This window comes from Balaenoptera acutorostrata, chromosome 20 (assembly GCF_949987535.1).
Source record: "Balaenoptera acutorostrata chromosome 20, mBalAcu1.1, whole genome shotgun sequence".
In the NCBI taxonomy this organism is placed as follows: domain Eukaryota; kingdom Metazoa; phylum Chordata; class Mammalia; order Artiodactyla; family Balaenopteridae; genus Balaenoptera; species Balaenoptera acutorostrata.
In genome coordinates, this window is record NC_080083.1 from 1232938 (window position 1) to 1256671 (window position 23734).

Genomic DNA, 23734 nt, shown 5'->3' on the forward strand with positions numbered 1-23734 from the left:
CACTTCCTCCCTGTGAAGGACACAGGGCAGCCTTATCACTCCCACCCTACAGAGGAGGAAACTGAGGCCCAGAGCGGACAAAGGGCGTTCCTGAGCCCACACAGCCCGGCGGCGGCGGAGCTGGGGATCAGAGCTTCTGCTCCTCTGCACCCCTTGCCCCCGCCAGGCACATGGCCTTACCCGGCCCTGCCGGAACCGAGAAGCCCCCTTCTTGCCCTGCCTTCTGAGCCAGCAGCCTGGTTCTCCCCGATAAATTATTCACGCTCCCAAGGGCCGGCCAGCTCTGGTTACACTGACCGCACCCCTAGGCACCTGCCATGCCCACTACCCCTCCTCCCTTGCCAGGACCTGGAGGGTCCCAGGTTCCCTCCCCTCCAAGGTGACTTGGTGGGCTTTTGAACGTCCCACCCTGGCTCAGGAGATGCTGCTCCACTTGTGGCCCAGGACAGATGTGCTGGGTGGTTTAGGGCAGGTGGCTTCCCCTCTCTGGGGCCCAGTGACCCAAGCACTCACTTCGGTGGGTGAGCCGGCGGAGGCTCAGGGAGGGCTTGACTGGGGTTGAGGCACGGTTGTCCTCATGGGGAGTCTAAGGCCAACGCAGTCTCCACAGCATGGGCCTGCCAGGCCTCCCCTGCTTCCATAAACAACACCCAGGTGCTTTCCACCAGGCTCGCGGGTGAAATTCTAGGCGGGGCCTCTAGGAGGATATGAATTATGGATCTGCCCTCCTGAAAGCCTGGTCCCAGCCAGAAGGAGCTTGGCTGTCCCTCCCCCGGCCACCGGGCCAGTCCCAGCTGCTCTGAGCCTGAGGAGGCTGCGTGTCCAGCCGCAGGCAGGAGACTCAGCAGGTCCCTGTGTCCCCAAGGCCCTGAGCTTGTGACACCGGCCGGCCTGGCAGGGACCAGGTGGCCACCATGGCGAAGGAAGAAGAGGATGAGAAGAAAGCCAAGAAAGGGAAGAAGGGGAAGAAGGCGCCGGAGCCGGAGAAGCCCAAGCGGAGCCTGAAGGGGACTTCGCGGCTGTTCATGGGCTTCCGAGACCGCACGCCCAAGATCTCCAAGAAGGGGCAGTTCCGGAGCGCATCGGCATTCTTCTGGGGCCTCCACACCGGACCCCAGAAGACCAAACGCAAGAAGAAGGCGCGCACGGTGCTCAAGTCCACGTCGAAGCTCATGACGCAGATGCGCGCGGGCAAGAAGAAGCGTGCCATGAAGGGCAAGAAGCCGTCCTTCATGGTGATCCGCTTCCTGGCCGGCGCGGCTACGGCCGCCTGCGCCCGCGTGCCCAGTCGCTCAGCAAGGCGTCCACGGCCATCAACTGGCTCACCAAGAAATTCCTCATCAAGAAGGCCGAGGAGTCGGGCAGCGCGCAGGCCACGCTGGACGCCTGGCTGGACCGCTCCGGCTCCCGCACGGGCTCGCGCAAGCTGCCCTTCCCATCGGGCGCCGAGATCCTGCAGCCCGGGGGTCGCCTGCGCAGGTTCCCGCGCGCCCACAGCATCTACGCGTCGGGCGAGCCCGTGGGCTTCCTGCCCTTCGAGGACGAGGCCCCGTTCCGGCACTCGGGCTCCCGCAGGTCGCTGTACGGGCTGGAGGGCTTCCAGGACCTGGGCGAGTACTACGACTACCACCGCGAGGGTGATGACTACTACGACCGGCAGTCGCTGTACCAGTACGAGGAGGAGCCCTACCGGGGCGCCTACGGCCTCCACGGCCCGGCCTGGCCGCCCTATGACTACCCGCACGGGTACCCGCCCGAGAACCCCTACGACTACTATGGCCCAGACTACTACGGGGGCTCCTTCTACTCCGACTACGGCTACCGCTATGGCTACGACGACTACGAGCCCCCCTACGCGCCCCCGTCGGGGTTCGCGTCTCCCTATGGCTACTACGACGCATACGCGGCGAGGCGCAACCGCACGGCTACTACCAGGACTCCTACGCTCCTTCCGACGCGCTTTACCCGCCCTACGACCTCGCCTACGACCTCCCGTATGCCGGGCCCTACCCGGATACCTACTCGGCGCCCCCACCCGGATACCTACGGGGCGCCCTACCTGGACGCCTACGTGCCGCCCTACCTGGACCCTTACGCGCCGCCCTACCTGGATCCCTACGCGCCGCCCTACAGCGTCCCCTACGGTGCCTCCCACGGAGTCCCCTACGCCGAAGGCATCTATGGTGGCGGGGACCAGGCCATCTACCCCCCCGAAGGGCCCCTATCTTCCGCCGGAGCAGTCGGCTTCGCATACCCGTGGGTGCCGCCGCCCATCCTGTCGCCTCACAACCCGTACGCCCACCCCATGGACGACATCGCGGAGCTGGAGGAGCCCGAGGAGGCGGGGCGGTGAGCGGCAGGGCACCTCCTTCCGCCTGCCCAGCGCCGCCTTCTTCGAGCAGCAGGGCATGGACAAGCCCGCCAGGTCCAAGTTGTCCCTCATCCGCAGGTTCCGCCTCTTCCCGCGGCCCCAAGTGAAGCTGTTTGGGAAGGAGAAGTTGGACGTGCCCCTGCCGCCCTCCCTGGACATCCCTCTGCCCTTGGGAGATACAGACGAAGACGAAGAAGAGGATGAGATGCCGCCACTGCCCCCGGTGCCCTACGGCCACCCCTTCTGGGGTTTCCTCACGCCGCGGCAGCGCCGCCTCCAGCGCGCCCTCTCGGCCTTCGGCGCCCCCCGGGGCCTGGGCTTCAGCTCGGACTTCAGACGCCCAGCGCCGCGCCCGGCCACTTCGCTGGCGCGGTTCCTCAAAAAGACCCTGTCGGAAAAGGAGCCCATCCCACGGCTGAGGGGCAGCCAGAAGGCCCGGGCGCGAGGCCCGGCTGTCAGGGAGGCGGCCTACAAGCGCTTCGGCTACAAGCTGGCCGGCATGGACCACCGACCGGCCCGGCACGCCCATCGTGCTGCGGAGGGCGCAGGCGCGCGTGCGCAACAACAACAACTCCCGCCGTCCGCCGACCCCGCCGCGCGCCCCCGGCCCCGCCCCCGGCCCCGGCCCTGCCGGCCTGACCCCGGGCCTGCCCCCCAGCTGCCTCGCCCTACGGCTCGCTCCGCCGGCACCCGCCGCCCTGGGCCGCCCCGGCTCACGTGCCCCTCGCACCCCAGGCCAGCTGGTGGGCCTTGGCCGAGCCCCCGCCGTGAGCCCCGAGGGGCCCCCTGACCCTCTGGCCTTCCCCGGACCCTGGCTCTCCTTCAGGGGCTCCCGCCGGCGGGGCGCGGCCTTCGGCTTCCCCGGGCCCTCGCCCCGGCCCTCGCTGAGGAGCCCCGCCCCCGCCTGGGGTACCGCTCACCCCTGGGGCCCCTTGTCCCCCCAGCCCTCCGTCCGCCGCGGCCCCTTCCGGCCGCCCTTCTCGCCGCCGCCCTGCCGTCCCCGCTCGCTGCGGGAGCCCCCGTCCCCGCGCCGAGCCTCGGGGCGCCCGGGGCGCACCCCGGTCCGCCCATGCTGGGCTCCCCGCGGCCGCCCTCGCCACCCCCTCTGCTGGGCCCCAGCCCGCGAAACCGCTCGCTCCACCTGCCCTCGCGCCTCCCGCGCACGTGGCCAGCCTAAGCGAGCCTCCCACCAGGGCCGTGAAGCCCCGGCCGCGCCAGCCCTTCCCCCCTGCCACCCGGGCCTGGGTCTTGGCGGCGGCTACCGCTGCCGCTGCCCCTGTTCCTGAGCACCGCGAGAGCCAGCGCGAGCCCGAGGACTCGGAGACGCCCTGGACAGTGCCCCCGCTGGCCCCCAGCTGGGACGTGGACATGCCTGACACCCAGCGGCCACCCTCGCCCTGGCCGGGAGGCCCAGGCAGCCTCCGTGGCTTCTCCAGGCCACCCCCTGTACCCCCAAACCCCTTCCTCCAGCACGTGGGCCCAGGGCTATCCCCTGCTCCCCAGCCTGAAGATCCAGCCTCTGACTCAACCGGTATCTTCCTGGGTAGACACCACGACCCAGGGCCTGGACAGCTGACCAAATCTGCCAACCCGAGCCTCAAGAAGCCTGAAGAAGAGGCCTGCCCGGAGGACCCCCAGCCACCAGCAGAGCCTGAACGCCCGACCCTGACACCCGCTAAGGATTTCCTCTCAGAGCGGAAAGCACTGAGGCTCAGCTTTTCCTACCCACTGGCCACCTCTGAGCAGATGAGGGCCACATGGCCACCATGGCGCCGCTGGGGGACACTGCCCAGGGCCCCAGCCCCCTTGGCGCCCTCTGGGGCCCCAGGACCCCTGCCCAAGGCGGGTGAATGGCTCCAGGCAAGCCCTGGGCGTTTTGCTGTGGTCATGCCTCGTGTGCAAAAGCTGAGCTCTTTTCAGCGAGCTTGTTCTGCTACCCTGCAGCCTCCCATCCAGGAGCCAGAGCCCAGGCCCAGGCTGAGAGCCTGGAGTCTGCTCTGGTCCCGCCTCTGGCTGCCGGCGGAGGCCCACCAACCCTGCACACGAGTACACGCTCGCCCCCCGTCCTGCCGCCTGGGCCCTGGAGCTGCCTGCCTGCCCCACGGGGGCTCCGGGGAAAAGGTTGGCCCCAAAGGCTGGTGGAACAAGGTATGGGGGTACAGGTTAGAAGGAGGGCTTGTGGTTCCATCCTGGGAAACAGGGCAGGAGACAGTCTTGGGACCTTGGCGAACTGCTGCCTGCTTGGGCCTCAGTCTTCCCATCTGTAGCTTGGGGAGAACAGCCTCCCAGAGCTTCTGGGGGATTGAACAAGGGGATGCCCGGCACAGGCAGGCAGAGGACAGAGATGCCAGAAACTGCTCCCAGGCACTTGGAGGAAGGGATCTTGTCCCAGCCTGGGCTCCAAGCAGTCCTGTCCTCGTCCGATCTGGATGGCATGTCCACCCTGAGCCCCCCGCAGGGATCTTGGCTGAGTACGAAACTGCAGACCCTGCCTACCCATCCTGTCTCACCCCCACATTCACGTTCATGCTGTTCCTCGTGCCTGCTGCTGACCCTCCCCCAAACTGGGTCTTCTGTCTCTTTAGGGCTCTTGCCTAAGGGCAGTCCCCCGGGCTGCAGGGCTCTGGACTGTCCAAAGGTGAGGGCTCAGGAACCAACCTTGCAGCTTCTTTACTGCACAGTGGGGAAGCTAAGACCCAGAAGGTCACACAGTGGATCACGGCTGAGCCAGGAGTCTGTCTGGGCCCCGTAGAGTGTGGGGCAGGCAGCCTTTCTGAGGGGTGCCAAGCCCGTGCCTGGCTGCCATGCTCGCGGCGGAACACGAGCCCGGTGCCGGGTGGCCCTCAGCGGAGGGGGGTGGTCACTGGAGCCTCCCCCGGGACGCCTGGGGTGGGCGGGGCACGCAGGGGTGGCGGGCGTTTCTCAGCCTCTGCAGACGGTGCCCCGTGGAGCGGGCAGCCAGCAGGCCCATCAATGGCGACCGGGGCGGCCTGGCTGCTGGGGGGGCCCTGGCCCCAACGGCGGGTGCCCCGTGCCGTGTGGGCCGCAGCGTTGAAGGAGCGGGGCGCGAAGCGCCCGGGGGTGAGGGGCAAGGATGCGTGGGCCCTCCTCACCCTGGAATACGTGAGTGGCTGAATTATTCAGGGTTTGCGGCCACTGGCGCACATGGGCAGGTGGGTGGGCGGGAGGCCAGGGCCTCTGGGGTGATACCTGCTGTGCCCTACTTAGCACGCGGGCTGCCTCCTGGTGTCCCCTTTCCTCTCCGCTCAGGGAGGGGTGCAGGCTCGATCCGAGAGGCAGGACAGGCGGGCTCACAAGTGTGCTCGCATTCACACGGGGTCACGTGCGGGCCTGGGACGTGTGCTCGGGCGCTCCACAGCCCAACGAGGAGAGCATGTGAGTGCGTGCGCCACGGCCCGGGCAGACGTGGTATCTGCGGGGTCAAGTGTACACACTGCCAGGGCACCGTGGTGGGCCTGCAGCCCACAGGGGGCATCGGGACTTTTGTCTCGAGACCCCCAGGTGCGGGGACACCTGTCACATGAGAACCTGTCCAAGGGACGTTGAGAGCACGTGCCTGCACGTGTGTGTGCCTCCAGGCAGGCACCGCAGGCCAGCGTGCACGTCCACAAGCCCCGTGCGAGACCACGGGTGGGCGTGGGAGCACCTGGGCTGCAGGCGCCGTTGCCTGTGGGTCTGTGCGTGTGGGTCTGCGTTTGCCCTGCACGGGGCACGGGGTGTGGCACCGAACGCGGAAGTCCTGGTCCTTCCGGAGGCCCCAGGCACCAGACGCGGATGTTCTCCTATTTGTCACACAGGCAGACCTGGGGTTCGCCCTGGAGGAGGGTGTCAACCTGGGAGAACGTGAGGTGGGAGGCCTTCTGGCCAGGCAGAGGGAGCAGTGCCCGCGTGTGTGTGCTCAGCCCCTGGCAGGGCCCTCGGGAAGACGGGCAGCGCCGAGACTGGCCGTGTCCCTGGGAGTTAAGCGTTGCGTTCCGAGGCAGACAGCCCACAGGACCCGGCCGGCCCGGCCTCAGGGCTCCCTCCTCCACGCGGCAGTGGGTCCTGGCCATGTCCAAGCCGAGGGGCCACGCGTGGGCACTCTCTGGCTGGCTGACCTCAGGCTGTCTCCCCCAGATGCACTCCATCCGCAACCTGCCGTCCACACGGTTCCGCGAGCAGCAGCGGGAGGACGGCGTGGAGGACATGACGCAGCTGGAGTGAGTGGGGGTGGCAGGGTCAGTGAGTGGTCACCGCCTCCCACCTGGGTGCCCTCACCTCCTGGAACATTTTCAGAGCCTGTTTCCTCTCCGGCTAAGTGAGGCTCAGGCAGTGTCACAAAGGCCCAGTAATTCAGATGGGCTGAGTCCAGACCCCAGCCCCGGTGCTTACCAGCTGGGACCTGGGCAAATACTCAGCCTCTCTGCCTCATTTTGTCGCCCACAGGATGCTGTGGGGTGGCTGTTGGTGTGAGGGTGCTGGCACATTGGAGGTGCCTCAGACGTGAGGGCCGTGCTGGTCAATGTCATTATCCGGTCACAGTGACAGCCTTCACGTCTGCTACCTGAGAGCATCCCCCACCCCAGCGAGGTGGGAACAGTGATTATCATACCCATTAGATGGATAGAAAAACTGAGGCACAGAGAGGTTAAGTAACTTGCTCAAAGCCTCACAGTTGGTTGGTGTCAGAGACGGGACTTGAACGCAGGCTTTTCTGACCAAGGCCCTACCCTGAGGGGAAGGTGGGCCCTGACTGCCCCCCTCCATCTCCTCGCAGAGACCTCCAGGAGACCACTGTGCTGGCCAACCTCAAGACCAGATTTGAACGGAACCTCATCTACGTAAGGCCTGGGACTGACCCCTCCCTGGGCTTGGGTCTGAGGGCAGCTGCCTCCCTGCCTCCTGGGGCTGCAGTGGGAAGCATGGATTTCTCCTGCTCGCCCCAGACTTGTGGCATCTGGTTGATTAATTAATTTATTTATTTAATTTTGGCTGTGTTGGGTCTTCGTTTCTGTGTGAGGACTTTCTCTAGATGCGGCAAGCGGGGGCCACTCTTCATCGCGGTGCGCGGGCCTCTCACTATCGTGGTCTCTCTTCTTGCGGAGCACAGGCTCCAGACTCACAGGCTCAGTCGTTGTGGCTCACTGGTCTAGTTGCTCCGCGGCATGTGGGATCTTCCCAGACCAGTGCTTGAACCCGTGTTCCCTGCATTGGCAGGCGGATTCTCAACCACTTCGCCACCAGGGAAGCCCGTGGCATCTGGTTTGAACCCTGGAGTTTCTACGATTTGAGCATAGCATTCAAGAGCTGGGAGTGCTAAAATCCAAAGTCCTAAAACGTAGAGTCTTAGAGGCCTGGAGACAGGGAACCCAGAAGTGCGTGACCCCCACCAGGGGCCCGATGGGTAAAGCTTCCAGAGTCCTGGGAGCCATACACCTGGGGCCCGGGGGGACGGTCAGGGGGTGGGCCCCGACTGTGAATGAAGGAAGCAGGCACCCTTGTGGGATGGTGGCTCTGGGGCTTTGCGTGCTCCACCCTCCTCCCAGCCTCAGCCTGGTTCAGTGCCTGACACTCCACCGCCAGAGCACACGACCCATCAAGCTGTCTGGGGGCCCAGGGTGCAGACACCAGGGCCAGGCAGCCAGACGTCTGTCCCCATGAAACAGGGATCCCGGCTCCCAGGAGTGGGGGAGGGAGGGACACAGACGGGCCCTGAGGCCACCGTCTGCCCGGCAGACGTACATCGGCAGCATCCTGGTGTCGGTGAACCCGTACCGGATGTTTGGAATCTACGGGCTGGAGCAGGTGCAGCAGTACAGCGGGCGGGCCCTGGCCGAGAATTCCCCGTGAGTGTCTCCAGGGCTGGGGGAGGGGACCTCCCCGGGGTCTCCTGGGTTCCTGTCTGAGCTTGGCGAGTCCCTGGTTGCCCCTCAGCTGTGGGTGGTGGATGGCGGTGGGGAGCCCAGCAGCCTCTCCCTGAGCCTGGCCACAGACCCCGGTGGGCTGGAGGCCACTGTGGCTCAGACCTGGGTGGGGAGCTTTTCGGGGAGCATTCCCCGAGGGTGGGGTACAGCAGGATTGGCTGCTTGGCTAGGCAGAGATGTCCCCCTGCCCGTCCCCTGGGAGGTTTGGGAGCACCGGCAGGGCCTGGCCCGGAATGCCTATGGTCTGTCTCTCCAGGCACCTCTTTGCAATTGCAAATCTCGCCTTCGCCAAAATGCTCGATGCCAAACAGAACCAGTGCATAATCATCAGGTGAGCAGCGGAGGGGGCCGGCCTGCCTTCCCGTGTCTTCCTATGTCACGGTGGGGTCAGGGGAGCCCAAAAGAGGCCGTGAACAGGCTGGAGCTCACTCTGCCCCTCTGCCCGGTCAGTGGAGAGAGCGGCTCTGGAAAAACTGAGGCCACGAAGCTGATTCTGCGCTACCTGGCGGCCATGAACCAGAAACGGGGCGTCACACGGCAGGTGCGTCTGTCCCCCCAGGGCCCTCAGCCCAGCGCCCCTCGTGCTCCTCGAGAGGCAAGACTCTGTGGCCCCACTTGGAGGATGGGTGGCCGAGCCCAGGGCTGCACAGAGAGGCCTCGTAGGCCTTGGGGCTCTTGCTGCCTCCCCTCCCGGGAGTTCTCCCCTGCTTGCCTTCCCCTGCAGCTCTGCGTTCCAGCCCCCTGGGGCGGCCCCAGCAGAGGCCACGTGGGCAGGGGGCGTCGTCCACTCCTCCCGCCTGGCCTCACGTTCATGGTCGTGAAAGAGGCAGGACAGGCCCGAATGTGTGCGATGGCCAGTGTAGGGTCAGGAGAGGCTGGGGCACTGAGAAGGCCTGGCTGGGGTCTGCAGCATTGGAGGTTTGCTTAGAGAGCTGAGTTCTGTGAACCCAAGAACGTCAGAACCTCTGTAACGGATTCCCGAGGACCTGCTGTGTGCCAGGCCCAGGCTAGGCTCTGGGGAGCAGGCAGCAGCAACAAGAGTCTGATAAATGTTCCCATCTTGTGGGAATTTTGTTCTACTGTAGGAAGCAGGAAGGAAAATAGCAGACAGGTAAATTCTGTGTATGTGAAAGGGTTAAGTTGTAGGGAAGTGTAGGGAGGAGGATGGGGCGTGTTGGGGACTGCAATTTCAGGCATGGGGGTCAGGGCAGGTCCCGCTGAGAAGGCAGGGCAGTGGGGCCTGCAGACATCTCGGGAAGAGCAGGTGTGAAGGCCCTGGGGGTCCAGCAGGTGTGGTGTGCTGGGTCGGCAGAGGGGCAGCATGTGGTCCAGGCGAGGGAGGATGGTGGCTCGAACCAGAGAGGTGACAGCGGGGTTGGTGAGCACAGCTGGCCTGGGTGCGGGTCCAGGACTTGGTGAGGGACCAGACGGGGCTGTAAGAGGGGACGTCCAAGCTGGCCCCAGGCATTCGGCCTGAGTCACAGGAGCAGCCAACAGCTGAGGGGCAGGATATGGAGAGAAGACGCAGGTGCCCTTGAGGGTCTGCCGGGCGTCCCTGCACAGGTGGTGGGAGACGGTACATGTGCCAGGAGCCTGGAGCTCAGGGGAGGCGGGGCAGAGGCCGAGGCCCGCCAGCCCAGACTCCAGAACCTGACGCTCAGACTCCGGCCCAGCCCTCCAGAGGTTTGCAGTGGCCACAGTGTCCCAGCTGGTGGCGACCTCTGCAGGTGATCTGGGGGCACTGGGCAGGGGCTGCTGGGCCCTCGGTGAGGCGGGGGTCAGCCCAGGCTTTGTGGTCAGGAGAGGTCACTTCCTGGCAGGCCACTTCTGATACCGACCTTGGCCTGCCAGCCCCTCCCATCCCAGCCTGGGTCTCCTGGAGGCCAACCAGATCATCCCTTTGCTCCAGGCCGGGGGTCAGGCCTCTAAGGGTAGACTCCCGGGAGGACTGGCTGCGTAGACAGGCAGCCGTGTGCGTCAGGCGCCTCCTGTGTGCGCGGAGCCTTTGGCTCTGTCGGCACCGGAGCCTCGCGGCAGCCCTGGGAGCTGGGAAACTGAGGCCTGGGAGGGCAGTGACTTGCCCGGTGTCCCAGAGTGGCGGGATGGAGGGGCTGGGGTCTGAGGTTCACGGCGGGGAGCTGTGTTGGCAGGGGTCGGGGAGGACGGCGGAGGCGCGGGGCGTGGCTGGGCCTGAGGGGTTGGGCCGGGCACAGAGGAGCTGTGAAGAGGTGCCTGCTGGCTGGGGTGACCGTGCACTCACCTCCTGACCGCCGTTGGGCCCGCTCCTGCAATCGGACGGTCTGGGTCTAGGGTCAGTTTCAGGCAAGGCTGGGCCCAGGGTCTTAAATGACGTCCCTTGTCTCGGCCCCGCCCTCCCGCACGTTTGGACGTCATCCTCATCTGTCTCCCGTGGTCAGCACGACAGTGCCACAGCACCACGGCCCGCACTGCCCGCCGGGCCAGGAGGCCTCAGGGCTCCCTCTTGTTGGACTGGTTTTGGCTACGCGTCCTCACCGGACCCAGGCGCGCCTTGATCAGCCGAGGTCTGGGCCACAGGCTCCACCTCTGGGCTGGGAACGAGACAAGGGTTCCCTGGGGTAGGGGCTCGGGGTGGCTGGGTGCTGCTCAGCCCGGGCCACAGGCACCGGCGCACCCGCGGGTTGGGCTGGACGGCCCCACGGGGCCAGATGTTCCCACCCCCGGCCGTGTGCCCTGCCCTGTGCTGGGCACTAGAGGAGAGAACCCACCCCCAGGTGCCCACAGGGGACGGTACAGGCCAAAGCCCAGACGGACCCTGACTCCCTAAGCACCCCCAGGCTGGCCCCCGTGCCTCTCTGGGCCTCAGTCCACTCCCCTGTACGGTGGGCACAGTATTTCCGGGACTGAGCGACACTGTGGGTGAGCAGGTGGAGGGAACTGGCACCGTCCCCAAGGTAATGTGGATCATTTCTGCGGACACCGGGCCCCCTACTTCTCCCCTAAGAGTTTATCCTGAGGAAAGGATGCAGCCAGAGAAAGCACTGCTTACCTCGCCGAGCGTGGGCTGTGGTGGGTTGGGCCCTTGCTCTTTCCGACCCTGGAGTCCCGAGCACGCTGCCTCACCTCTCCCAGCCTCAGTTTCCTGATCTGTAAGCAAGGGCGATATTAGCACCTACCTCGTAGGATTGTTAACAATGCTGTAATTGGGGCAAAAGGTCTGGCATGCAGTAGGTGCTTAATAAGTGGGTGCTGTGATTAGCTACAACACCCTGGCGTCTCTGCTCTCATTAAGAGCTATCCCCCCATTTCATCCATTTAGCAGATTTTTTTTTTTTTTTGTATGTTTTGGCCGCATAGTGCGGCACGTGGGGATCTTAGTTCCCCAGCCAGGGATGGAACCCGCACCCCCTGCAGTGGAAGCGCGGAGTCCTAACCACTGGACCGCCAGGGAGGCCCCCCCCCCCCAGCAGGTGTTTGTTGAGAGCCTCCTGCTGCCGGGTCCTGTGTGGGTGCTGAGCACCAGGCGTGTGCACACAGGGTCCTGCCTCTGGGGCTGACGCTCTAGCGGGAGACATGGATGTACGAAGGGCTGAGGGCTGCAGGGGGCCAGAGCGCCAGTGCCCAGAGGCTGGCACGGGCACAGTCGGGACTGCAGTGCTGGGCAGAGCTGGGAGGGGACAGGAGATGGGGCTGGGCCGTGCAGGGCCTGGAGCCCGAGGGGTGGGAGCCGGGGGGGACGGGACCTCCCGAGGGTTGCAGAGGACCCCTGGAGGGAGCAAGGCGGGGCAGGGAGGAGGCCTTTCCAGGAGACTGGGTGGGTCACGGCCGGCGGTGGCTGGGGAGGGGGGCAAGAACATCCCCGGAGCCCTTTGGCAGGAAGGCCCAGCAGACCCCCCAGCTGAGGCCACCCCACGGTCCCGAGCCCAGACACCTGGGGCCCTGAGGCTCCGGGGTTTGCTCTCAGCTGGCGGCTCTCCTGCCTGCCGAGGGCCGGGAGGGCTCGGCCGCTCCCTCCGCGGTCGGAGGCCCCCGGCGTCCTGGGGGGAGCCGGTCGGTCCCGCGGGTGACCCGCTTCTCTTCTTGTCCCGCCCTCCTCCTCTGTGCTGGCGGCTCCTGAAGATAAAGGTATTGGGGGGTGCGTGTGCGCACACTTGTGCGGTGCGGGGCGGGCGGCATGGGGTGGGCGGTGGGGGACCTGGGGAGGCCCCCGTGGGCTCCCCGCAATGCCCGATCTTCCTCTGGCGCCCAGATCCTGGAGGCCACACCCCTCCTGGAGTCCTTCGGTAACGCCAAAACTGTCAGGAACGACAACTCCAGCCGCTTCGGGAAGTTTGTGGAGATCTTTCTGGAAGGGTGAGTGGGCCGCGGTGGAGCCCCCCGGGGCCTTGCGTGCACGGTGCCCGGCGTAGCTGACTGTGCTCCCTCCCCAGGGGCGTGATTTCTGGTGCCATAACCTCGCAGTACCTGCTGGAGAAATCCAGGATCGTGTTTCAGGTGTGTCAGGATGGAGTCGGGCGTGGGGCGTGCAGACCCTCTGAGCCTGGCACCTGGCTGAGCTGATGAACGACGCTCGGGGGTGCGTGTGTGTGTGTGTGTGTGTGTGTGTGTGCGCGCGTGCGTGTGCGTGCGCGCGTGTGCGTGTGTGCGTGCGCGCCTCTGTGGCCGCGTCTCCTCCCCTCCCCCGCGCCCCGTCCTTGTCCCTGAGGCACACCTGGCCCCATCCTGCCACAAGGCCTTTGCAGCGCCTGTTCCTTCTACCCGGAGCACTCTTCCCGCAGACAGCTGCGTGGCCGAACTCCTCACCTCCTCCAAGTCTTCGCTGAAGGTCACGCCCCAGGGGAGCGGCCCCCCCCCCGCCACTGCCCACCCCCTCGGCTGCGTTGTTTCTCTGCAGAGCGCTTCTCGCCACTCACGGTGCTCTGCTGAGGGTCTGTCTCCCCGGCCAGCAGGTGGGCTCCACGAGGCCAGGGGCTTCTGTCTGCCTTGTTCCCCTTTGTGTCCCAAGGGCCTGGCTCGAGGCCTGACCACAGTCTGTGCCCACCACCCTGGCTGGCCCTGTGAGTACACGTCTGGTCTGTGGACACACGTGTGCAGAGGCTTGTGTAGCCGGTACACATGCAAAAAGGGCCACCTTTCTCTCATTTCTCCAAACAGAGTTAAATCCTGCCCAAAGCCCCTCCCCGCCACCACACCAGGGTCCCCCCAACGCCCCGCCAGTGCCAGGCTGGGGCTCACTCGTCACAGGGGGCACCGGTCTCACCTGAGGCCCGTGTGTGCACTTGTACCTGTGGGCATAGCTGGGCTTGTATGTGTGTCCGGGGGTCACCTAGGTCCGCGGCTCCCCTCTCTGCAGCCCCCAACCCACTCCACAGGCCAAAAACGAGAGGAACTACCACATCTTCTACGAGCTGCTGGCCGGGCTGCCCGCCCAGCTCCGGCAGGCCTTCAGCCTGCAGGAGGCCGAGACCTACTACTACCTGAACCAGGTGAGAGCCAGCGGGCGTCTGAGGGCCCTTGGCCTGGTCCCCTCCCCCCATCACTCCGCGTGGGCCGAGAGAGCCGAGTCGTGGCGTCCTGATGGCCAGCGAAGGTGATGGAGGTTTGGGAGGGTGAGTTTGGACTTGCGGTGTCTCATCGTGGCAAAGGGCACAGGTGTCTTTGGGGCCCAAAGCCAGGGTAGGGGAGGTCGACCTGATTCTTTGTTTTTCTGGAGCCTAGAATAGAACTAAGCGGCCTGGAGCGACTACGCTTCCTTCCAGAGCCTCACTTTCGTCGTCTGTAAAATGGGGACAGCACAGTCCCGCTTTGCAGGGGTGTGTGAGGATTAGAAGGAAATGTACACGAAGCCCTCAGCACAGGGCCTGGTGTGCGGTGCCCGCTCGGAGCCTCCGGCCCTCGGCAGGGGAAGGAGAACTGGGAGCTCCGGCCACGCTGCAGGCCGGGGCAGAGCAGGGACCTTGAGGGCTCCTGGCCCCCACCCAGGGTCCCCGACCCCTGCCCTGCCCTCGCCCAGGGTGGGAACTGTGAGATCTCAGGGAAGAGCGACGCGGACGACTTCCGCCGGCTGCTGGCCGCCATGGAGGTGCTGGGCTTCAGCGCCGAGGACCAGGACAGCATCTTCCGCATCCTGGCCTCCATCCTGCACCTGGGCAACGTCTACTTTGAGAAGTATGAGGTGAGGGGACACCACGGCCGCACGGCCCGCTCCCTCGGGACATGGGCGTCTTCTGGAGGCTGAAGAACTGGCTGAAAAACCGCCAGCTCACAGCCGGAAGCACAGATCATCTGGTCTTTTTCCCCCCGCTTTGGGGTTGTTTATCTTTTTCTAATCGACGTATGAGAGCTTTTTATATACGTTAAGGGAATCAGCTCTTTGTCTCTAATGTGAATTGCAAATATATTTTCTGGTTTATCATTTATATTTTGGTTGTTTACAGGTTTTTTCCTGTTTTGGTTTTTGGTGGGGTTTTTTGCTATGCAGATTTAAAAAATTATTCTCAGGCATTTCATTTATCAAGTCTTATACAAATTTTAGACTTTTTATCATTTTAGAGATTTATCTCTCTAAAATTATAAAAGCCTATGCCTATAATTGTTTGAAGACCTTTTATGGTTTCTGTGATTATTTTTTTAACATTTAAATCTCTGGTTCATCAGGAATTTATTCTAGTAAGGTACAAGGTAGGGATCTTGTTTTTTTGTTTAGATAGTGACTCAGTCTCCCAACTTGAGAAATAACGTATTTATCCCGTACTGAAAATTCCTGTGTACATTTGTGTCTAATTCCTGACTTTTTTATTGTGCTTCGTTGACCTGTTTACAAACTGTGTGTCTGTCCCCATAGTGTTTTAATTATTCTAACTTTATGTTTTACTATCTCCAGTGCCCCCTGTACTCCTCTTCTGTTTTAGAATCTTCCTGGCTGTTCTCGCTTGTTTCTGTTTTTTATAGGAACTCATATAAAAAGCTTATTTAGCTCAAAATGCACTCCTGTGGGTGTTTTGCAGACGGACGCACAGGAGGTTGCCTCGGTGGTGAGCGCCCGGGAGATCCAGGCCGTGGCCGAGCTGCTGCAGGTCTCCCCCGAGGGCCTGCAGAAGGCCATCACCTTCAAAGTGACCGTGAGTCCCTGGGTGCGGGGTACGCTCTCGAAGCCTCCTGCCAGCCCTGGACGGAGCTGCTTTGTGCCCTGTCCTGTGTGGGCCCCCTGCCCCTCTCCCACACCTCCCCATCCTGTCCATCTTCTGGGTCTGGCCAGAGGTGGGTAACCTCAGACCCCAAAGGCATTTGGCACCAGTCTCCAGGCCTTTGCATAGGCTGTTCCCTCTGCCTGGAATGCGGTTCCCTTTTTCACGCCTACTGATCCTCAAGCCCCAACACGGGTACCCTCTGCTCCAGGGAGCCGTCCCTGACCCCTGGCGGGGCCAGTATCTCCCCCACCCCTGCCCTCCCCGCTCCCCAGGCTGATGTCACTGTTGTGTCTGCTTCTGCCTCTGTCTCCCCCTCAGACCGGCAGCCCCCATCCCACCAGCAAGCCAGGCAGAAGGGGGGACGAGGGTGTCTGTCCTGCCCCTGGCTGACTTCGTGCCTGAGACAAGTCACACCATCTCCCCGGCTCCCCTCCCCACGCCCCCCACCCCCAGTCCTCTGGGGACTTTCCGGAGGTGGTGGCCAACCCGCTGTCACTCAGGGGCTGCATCCCCCACAGGAGACAATGCGAGAGAAGATCTTCACCCCCCTGACCGTGGAGAGCGCCGTGGACGCCAGGTGAGGCCACACCTCCCGCCTGAGCCCTAGGTCCCCCGCCCCCTCGCTGTGCCTGCCCCCCACCAAAACACCATCTCTGCTCCAGAGATGCCATCGCCAAGGTCCTGTACGCGCTGCTGTTTGGCTGGCTCATCACCAGGGTCAACGCGCTGGTGTCCCCGCAGCAGGACGCGCTGTCCATCGCCATCCTGGACATCTATGGCTTCGAGGTGGGCCCCCAGGGGCGCTCTAGCACAGTCATCTGTTCAGGGCCCTCCCCTATGATTATCTCCCTCCGCTCGCCCACAAGCACTCCCTGGGGCCTCCGGGCGCCAGGCCCTGTGGGCAGCACCAGGGACCCCAGGAAGAACCAGACCTGGGCCCCGCCCTTGGGGCGCTTCCGGGAGGGACTGGGTGGGATGAGGATGGACACTGACGAACACATGTGGTCAGAGCTGTAACAGAGGCAGCCTGGCGCTGGGGGAGCCTAGAGCAGAGCCCTAGCTGGGCAGGCATCAGGTAAGGTTTCCTGGAGGGGGACGAGCCGTCCTGAGCTAATTCCTTAAAAACCAGTCACGGCATTTGAGGTGGAGGGAACAGCCTATGTGGAGGCTCAGATGTGTGGGCTGTGGTGTCTGGGGAGGTGGAAGTCATCTGGGCGGTCAGGGTGGGGGACATGGAGAGAGATAGGCAAAATCAGAATAACAGAAGTGGCAGCTGAGGCTCCCGGGGCACCTGTTGTGTGCCAGCTGATGTTCTAAGCACTTTGCTTATTAGTTCACTTAATCCTTACAACCACTCTGTGAGGTGGGCACTGTCCTTATCCCCATTTTACAGGTGGGGAAACTCAGGCATGGGGGGTTAGAAAGTGGCAGAGCCAGGATTGGAACGCAGGCAGAAGGTTCCAGAGCCTGGGGCTTCAGCCACTGCATGTGCCACCTTGCATGGGACTGTCAGGTTCTCCCCTGTGCGCAGTCGGAGCCACCGAGGGTTCTGGGCAGGGGGTCTGTGGGCGGGGCTCCAGTTTGCTGAAACTGCGGCCGTGGAAGGCGGGGATGAGCCTGCCCCGGGGGTGGGCAGGCCCTGGCCCTGGCCGGGACGGACGGGCTGCTGGCCACGGAGGGGCCAGGCCCAGCCTCACCACACGCCCGGCAGGACCTGAGCTTCAACAGCTTCGAGCAGCTGTGCATCAACTATGCAAACGAGAGCCTCCAGTACCTCTTCAACAAGATCGTCTTCCAGGAGGAGCAGGTGAGGGGTCTCCGTCAGCTCTCTGTCCCGTCCCCGCTGGCCGCTGGGCCTCCTTGGAGGCAGATGGGTTGTGCTGGGGAGCAGCACACGCGAAGGCCTGTGTCATGGAGGGGCAGGCGCGGGGTGCTGAGCGCAGAGGAGAGCCCCTGGGGGGTCCTTCTCACCCTTGGCAGGGCCGTTCCAGGCCGGGGGAGAAGCAGGGCCCAGAGGAGGGGGTTCGTGTTGCCCCGCTGGGGAGTGAGCTCCCCGGGCTGGGAGGCGCACACGCAGAGGTGCCCTGGCCAGGCCCCCGGGGGGCGTCTGCCTGCGGGACGGGCTGGGAGGGACCCAGGGCTAGGAGGCAGAGGCCTGCCGCCTGCAGGAGGAGTACATCCGCGAGCAGATCGACTGGCGGGAGATCGCCTTCGCCGACAATCAGCCCTGCATCAACCTCATCTCGCTGAAGCCCTACGGCATCCTGCGCATCCTCGACGACCAGTGCTGCTTCCCCCAGGTGAGCCGCGACGCTGTGTGAGCCTGCTCAGGACGCTGGACGTCTCTGAGCCTCGTGTCCTGCATTCCTCTCTGCTCTGGCGTGGGGTCGGGAGCTCAGGACACCCAACCTGCCATTCAAACCTGGGGTGACTGAGGCTGGATGGGGGCTCCGGACGAGGGGCTGCACCAGCCTGGGAAGTCATAGAAGGCTTCCTGGAGGAGGTGACCTTGTGCTTGGGCCTCAAGTTCGGATTGGAAAACACAAGGGTGGGATGGGTGCTCTGGGCAGTGGGACTAGAGCGTGCAGAGACAGCTGAGCTGGAGGGGAGGCAGCTGGGAGCCCACCCGTCTTCAGGGTCCACTTAGGCCGCCCCAGCCCGAGCAGTGGGCAGCCAGGGGAAACAGGGACTTGTTCCTCCTCCCCGGTGCTCACTGGGGACCAGTCAGGGCTGGAGAATTTGCCACTAGGCGAGGAATGGGATGCCGGGGCCCTGTCCACCCGCTGACCGCCGCCTACCCCCAGGCCACAGACCACACATTTCTGCAGAAGTGCCATTACCACCACGGCACCAACCCACTCTACTCCAAACCCAAGATGCCACTGCCCGAGTTCACCATCAAGCACTACGCGGGCAAAGTCACCTACCAGGTGAGACCCAGAACCATGGCCTCCAGTGCCCTTCCCCGCCGCTGGAGACACTGGCACCTGTTCCAGTTTTGGCCCTGCTAATCCTCAGCTGTGTGACCTTGGCCAAGTCACTTTACCTCTCTGAGCCTCAGTTTCCTTATCTGGAAAGTGGGGATGATAATAGTGCCCATCTCATGGGGTGAGTGCGAGAAGTCCAGGGCCAGGGCGGGTGTGATGAGGAGGAGCCCCCATCAGCGGTCACTGTCACCACTGTCATCTCGGCTCATTCCTGCCCTGGTGATGTCTCAGGCCAGGAGTTTTAGCCTCTGTCCCCACTGGGCCTCGTTTTCCTCATCCGTAGAATGGGCACAGGACAGTGTCCTCACTGAGGATGGGGCCAAGACGTGGACTGGCCACGTGACACTGTGGCTACTGCCGCTGCCCTGGGAGTGGAGAGGCTAGTGGGGCAGGAGGGGAGGGGACCAGAGCAGCGGGAGGGGCCGTTCCTCCTAGGATAGGCAGGGAGGCCGAGGCCTGGAGGGGCAGGGCCAGGGTCACCTGACCCACCGTTAGGAGGAGGGAGGAGGAGGGGAGCAGGCGGGCTGACGCACCCAGGGGCTGTGTGGGGTGGGGGTGGGGTCCAGCCGGAGCTGCCCGCCCCTCCCCCTTTCCAGGTGCACAAGTTCCTGGACAAGAACCATGACCAGGTGCGCCAGGACGTGCTGGACCTGTTTGTGCGGAGCCGGACACGGGTGAGTGGCCTCGCCTTGCCACCCCAGCCCCCCGCAGCCTGAGCACCCAGCCCACCGTTAGGCCCCTCCCCCAGCCCGGTCCTGCCTCTGGCTCACCCCAGCCCGTCCCTCCTTGAGCGGTTCTTCCATCCCCACACCTTCTCGGCCTCCACTTGCGTCTCTGTCGAATGGGCACCCTCCCCCTGAGGTCATTGCCAGAGTTCACGGCCAGGTCTGTAACAGGCCACCTCGGGGCCAGGCACGGAGTCAGTGCCTGTGCGTTCCCCAGCCACGGGTGGGCCCCTTGGAAGGTGCTGAGCACCCTCCCTTGAGAGGTATGCCAGCCGGGAGGACACGGCCTCGCAGAGAGGACGGGTCCAGCGGGTCACTTTTCTGATCCCTCTGGCCCAGAGACTGACGCCTTTTGTTCTTTCCCTGTCTCTCTCTCTCTCGTTTCTGCCTCTGGGTCCCTCCCCATCCCTGTCTCCTGTCTCCCGCGCCTTGACCGCTGACTGGCCCAGGCGGTGGCACACCTCTTCTCCAGCCATGCCCCGCAGGCTGCCCCTCAGCGCCTGGGCAAGAGCAGCTCCGTCACCCGGCTCTACAAGGCGCACACGGTGGCCGCTAAGTTCCAGCAGTCGCTCCTGGATCTGGTGGAAAAGATGGAGAGGTGGGCGTGGCAGGGGCGCGGGCACCCAGCCTCACCTCTGACCCACCCACCCTGTGACCCTCAGGGGTAAGCACCCTCCTTCTCTGGGGCCTCACACTGCCCTCCTCCCGCCCCTGCCCAGGTGTAACCCCTTGTTCGTCAGGTGCCTGAAGCCCAACCACAAGAAGGTATGTGATGGCTGAGGTCCCTGGGGGAGCCAAGTCCTCTCCCCATGCTGTGTTACCTTGGGTGAGTGGCTTTGCCTCTCTGGCCCTCCATCTGTTGGGCCAATGTGCAGGCTCCCTATCTGGGCCTTCCCCCAGGAGCCAGGCCTCTTTGAGCCAGATGTGGTGATGGCCCAGTTACGCTATTCGGGGGTGCTGGAGACTGTGCGGATCCGCAAGGAGGGCTTTCCGGTGCGGCTGCCCTTCCAGGTGTTCATCGACAGGTACCTCGGTCAGGGCGGTTCTGAGCTCCACGGACCCCTTCCCAGCCCACCATGGCCCTAGGAATACGCAACCCAGGATGAATAGGGCACAGTTGCTCAGATTGTGCAGTACACAAGACCAGCACATGCTAGCTGTTATATGGAAGATGTATTTACTCTTTTGCATTTTTTCATAGTTTTATCGTGTGTGTGTTTATTCCAAAGAATAGTAATTTTAATAGTTATTTTGACAAGTTTCCAGCAGATGGCGGTAAATCACCTTATTCTACTGAAACAATTTATTACAGTTTTCGGGTTGCTCAGTATTTTTTTTTTTTAATTTTCATAATTTTTGAGCTTACTTTTAAGGCCTCTTTTATTTTATTTTATTTATTTATTTGTTTATTTATTTTTGGCTGTGTTGGGTCTTCGTTGCTGTGCGCAGGCTTTCTCTAGTTACGGCAAGCGAGGCTACTCTTTGTTGCAGAGCACGGACTTCTCATTGTGGTGCAGAGCACGGGCTCTAGGCACGCAGGCTTCAGTAGTTGTGGCACATGGGCTTAGTTGCTCCGCGGCATGTGGGATCTTCCCGGACCAGGGATCGAACCCATATCCCCTGTATTGGCAGGCGGATTCTTAACCACTGTGCCACCAGGGAAGTCCTCAGCAGGGTCTTGAGGACAGAAAGCCTTTTTCTGGTTAGAAGACACTATGAGTAGAGGCACTGCTGGGACTCGGGCTTCCGGGAGACGGGGGTTGGGGGTGGTGACCCCAAGGTCTTGCAGGTGACCGGGTGGGTCCCATAGACCCACACTGGGTTTGGGCCCTGCAGGTACCGCTGTCTAGTAGCCCTCCAGCACAACCTACCAGCCAGTGGGGACATGTGTGTGTCCGTGCTGAGCCGCCTGTGCACGGTCACGCCAAACATGTACCGCGTCGGCATCAGCAAGGTGAGTCCCGCTGGCACTCAGCCCCTGGGTGCCCCACGGCTGGAGCCTGTGGGCTCAGAAACACTCCGGCTGCAGGCTGCTGTCCCAGAGGCCATCCAGCTGAGCTAGCAAATGGATGCGGATCCTACCTCCGGACTTTGCCCGGCTGTTCCCACGCCTAGTTCGCCATCCCGCCTTCCCCGCCTCTCCAGACGCAGCGCGTCCTCCCCCCGACTCCAGGGCCGCCTTGTCTGTCTGCCTCCACGGACTTCTGGAGAGGGGGGGCCTCCAGGCAGTCACATGGCCTTCCCCTGCCTCAGTCCTTGCCTCCTGCCCTCAGCTGTTCCTGAAGGAGCACCTGCACCAGCTGCTGGAGGGCATGCGGGAGCACGTCCTGAACCTGGCAGCCCTCACGCTGCAGCGCTGCCTCCGCGGCTTCTTCATCCAGCGGCGTTTCCGCTCCCTGCGCCACAAGATCATCTTGCTGCAGAGCCGGGCCCGTGGCTACCTGGCCAGGTGTGGCCCAGAGAGGGCAGGACTCCCTGGAGTCCAACGGCTAGGCTCTGGAAAGGCTGAGCCTGAACTTGGGTAGTGAGCTCCCTGTTCCTGGAGGCATGCAAGCTGAGAGTAGGGCCTCTGCAGGAAGGGTGATCAGACTCTCTGTGTCTCTGCTTTTGGATGTCCTTCCTCCCACACCCTGGTCCTTGTGACCGGTGGGTGGGAATCCCTCCAGCCAAGAGGGCTCCCCCCCCAGCATGTCCTATACCCTGGGACTACAACCAGATTGGAAGTACATGGTCCAGATGGTTTCATCCAGGTCCTGCCACTCAGGTTGTCGTGTGACCTTGGCCAAGTCACTGCCCCTCTCCGAGATTGTTTCCCTTTGTGCAAAGGGCCCCGGAGTGAAGTGTGGGCACTGATACCCAAGCAAGGCGGGTGTGGGCATCTCTGCCCCTTGGTCACTCATGACCCCTGCCCCCAAACCCCCCTACCCAGACCCTCCTTTTCTCCCCACCCCCAGGCAGCGGTATCAGCAGATGAGGAGGCGTCTGGTGAAGTTCCGGGCCCTGGTGCACACGTGCACAAGCCACCGGCGTCACCTCAAGGTGCTGCAGGCCTGCCCCTCGCCCTCCTCCCAGGAGCCAGGCCTGCCCCGTTGGGCTCTGGGGGGGGCAGCAGGAACGGGGAGGAAGCACTTGGCCCCCAGGCGGAGACTGTTGGCCGGGGCGGGCTTGGGTTTGAATCCCCACTGGGCCCTCTGTAGCTGCGATCTCCCCACCCAACCCTTGGGGTGTGCAGGGGGTTGACTGAGAGGCTGCATGGGAAGGGTGTGGCTAGTGCAGGGCTCACAGCAGGGGCCCCAGTAACCGGGCGCGATTAGAATTTGGTAACCTGAACAGCACCGGCTCTGGTGTTGCTCTTGCCTTCGTGCCGGTCTCGGCGTGTTGTTGTGTAACCCACCGCCAGACAGACAGACATGACCCCAAAGCCCCGAGGAGCTGCGCCTTTACTGGAGGCTCTGTGGGCACCCGGGAGGGGCCCCGTCACACGTCTCCCTGCTACTTCCCAGAAATCCTGTGCGTCTCTCCTTCCCCAAAGTGTCACTCTGTGCCTTCTGCCTGTGTCTCTCTCGCTGTCTTTTCCCACACCCCGTTTCTCTGGCCGCGCCTCTGCCCCCCGTCTGTGAGGTGGGCCTGGGGCCGTCGCCTCTGCCCGCCTCTGCCCGCCCTGACCATCAGCTCTCCTGCAGCCGAGGGCGGAGCGGAGGCTCTGGGTGGCAGAGGCGCGGCTACGGGGGCAGGAGGTGGGTGCGGGGGTCCGGGTGGCCGCAGGGGACGGGAAGGGGGGCCGGCAGGTGGGGGAGCAGCAGGCCTGGTTCCCCTCCCTGTGCCGTCCCCCCAGGAGCTGAGCAAGCGGCAGGTGGTGGCTGTGGGGCACCTGGAGGTCCCGGTGGAGCTGGCTGGGCTCCTGCGAGCAGTGGCGGGTACGTCAGCGCCAGGCGGTGTGGTGGGAGCGGGTGCGCGAGGGGACCAGGCCCCTCATGGCCTCCTCTGTCCGCAGGCCTCAGGACGGGCCAGGTGCCCCGGGTGGCCCCCGTGCGGACTCCCCGGCTTCAGGCTGAGCCCCGGGTCACGCTGCCCCTGGATATCAACAACTACCCCATGGCCAAGTTTGTCCGGTGCCACTTCAAGGTAAGGGCTGGCAGAGGCCCGTTAGAACTGGCACTGTCCTCAGCCTGGGGCTGGCTCCTGGCCACGCCCTGTGGGATCAGGTATGAGCCTTTCAGTTGCTGGGTCGTGCGGAGTCCGGGGTCTCCAGGGGGCCTGGATAGCAGTGGAGGGCCCTCGGGGGCTCGGGAAGTGGCTGTTTGGAAACATTTCAGAAATATAACGAGCGGTGGATCCATAGCACACACATCCCTGCTCCTCATTTCCTGCCCTCTGAGGGGGCCTCACGGGGGCTCTGTCCCCGATATGCTGAGGTCTGCCCCTCTGCAAGCCGGTTACCCGTCTGCACGCTGGGGACCTGTGTTTCCCAGGCTGGTGTGCCCCGACCTGGCCCAGAGCAGTGGATCCAGACGCGCCCGTCAGTCCCAGCCCTGTGCCCACGTGCCAGCCCTGTGCC

The 23734-nt window shown here is 63.8% G+C and overlaps 1 protein-coding gene across 1 annotated transcript in view; it reads left to right on the top strand.

Annotated features, from left to right (window-relative positions):
* Positions 1-914: 914 nt before the first annotated feature.
* Positions 915-23734, top strand: part of MYO15A (myosin XVA) — a 50177-nt gene continuing 27357 nt past the window's right edge. Inside the window, 36 exon segments of the mRNA XM_057536147.1 lie at positions 915-1242; positions 1245-1901; positions 1904-1979; positions 2101-2344; positions 2346-2876; positions 2878-2975; positions 2977-3134; positions 3137-3423; positions 3426-3537; positions 3540-4519; positions 6509-6591; positions 7149-7212; positions 8108-8217; positions 8552-8626; positions 8746-8836; positions 12394-12399; positions 12524-12627; positions 12705-12768; positions 13647-13760; positions 14288-14449; positions 15282-15395; positions 15983-16041; positions 16127-16250; positions 17176-17271; positions 17633-17764; positions 18269-18394; positions 19048-19125; positions 19626-19774; positions 19896-19941; positions 20077-20201; positions 21013-21130; positions 21450-21625; positions 22131-22264; positions 22849-22964; positions 23012-23093; positions 23171-23301. Coding sequence (XP_057392130.1) covers positions 915-1242; positions 1245-1901; positions 1904-1979; positions 2101-2344; positions 2346-2876; positions 2878-2975; positions 2977-3134; positions 3137-3423; positions 3426-3537; positions 3540-4519; positions 6509-6591; positions 7149-7212; positions 8108-8217; positions 8552-8626; positions 8746-8836; positions 12394-12399; positions 12524-12627; positions 12705-12768; positions 13647-13760; positions 14288-14449; positions 15282-15395; positions 15983-16041; positions 16127-16250; positions 17176-17271; positions 17633-17764; positions 18269-18394; positions 19048-19125; positions 19626-19774; positions 19896-19941; positions 20077-20201; positions 21013-21130; positions 21450-21625; positions 22131-22264; positions 22849-22964; positions 23012-23093; positions 23171-23301 — 6150 coding nt within the window.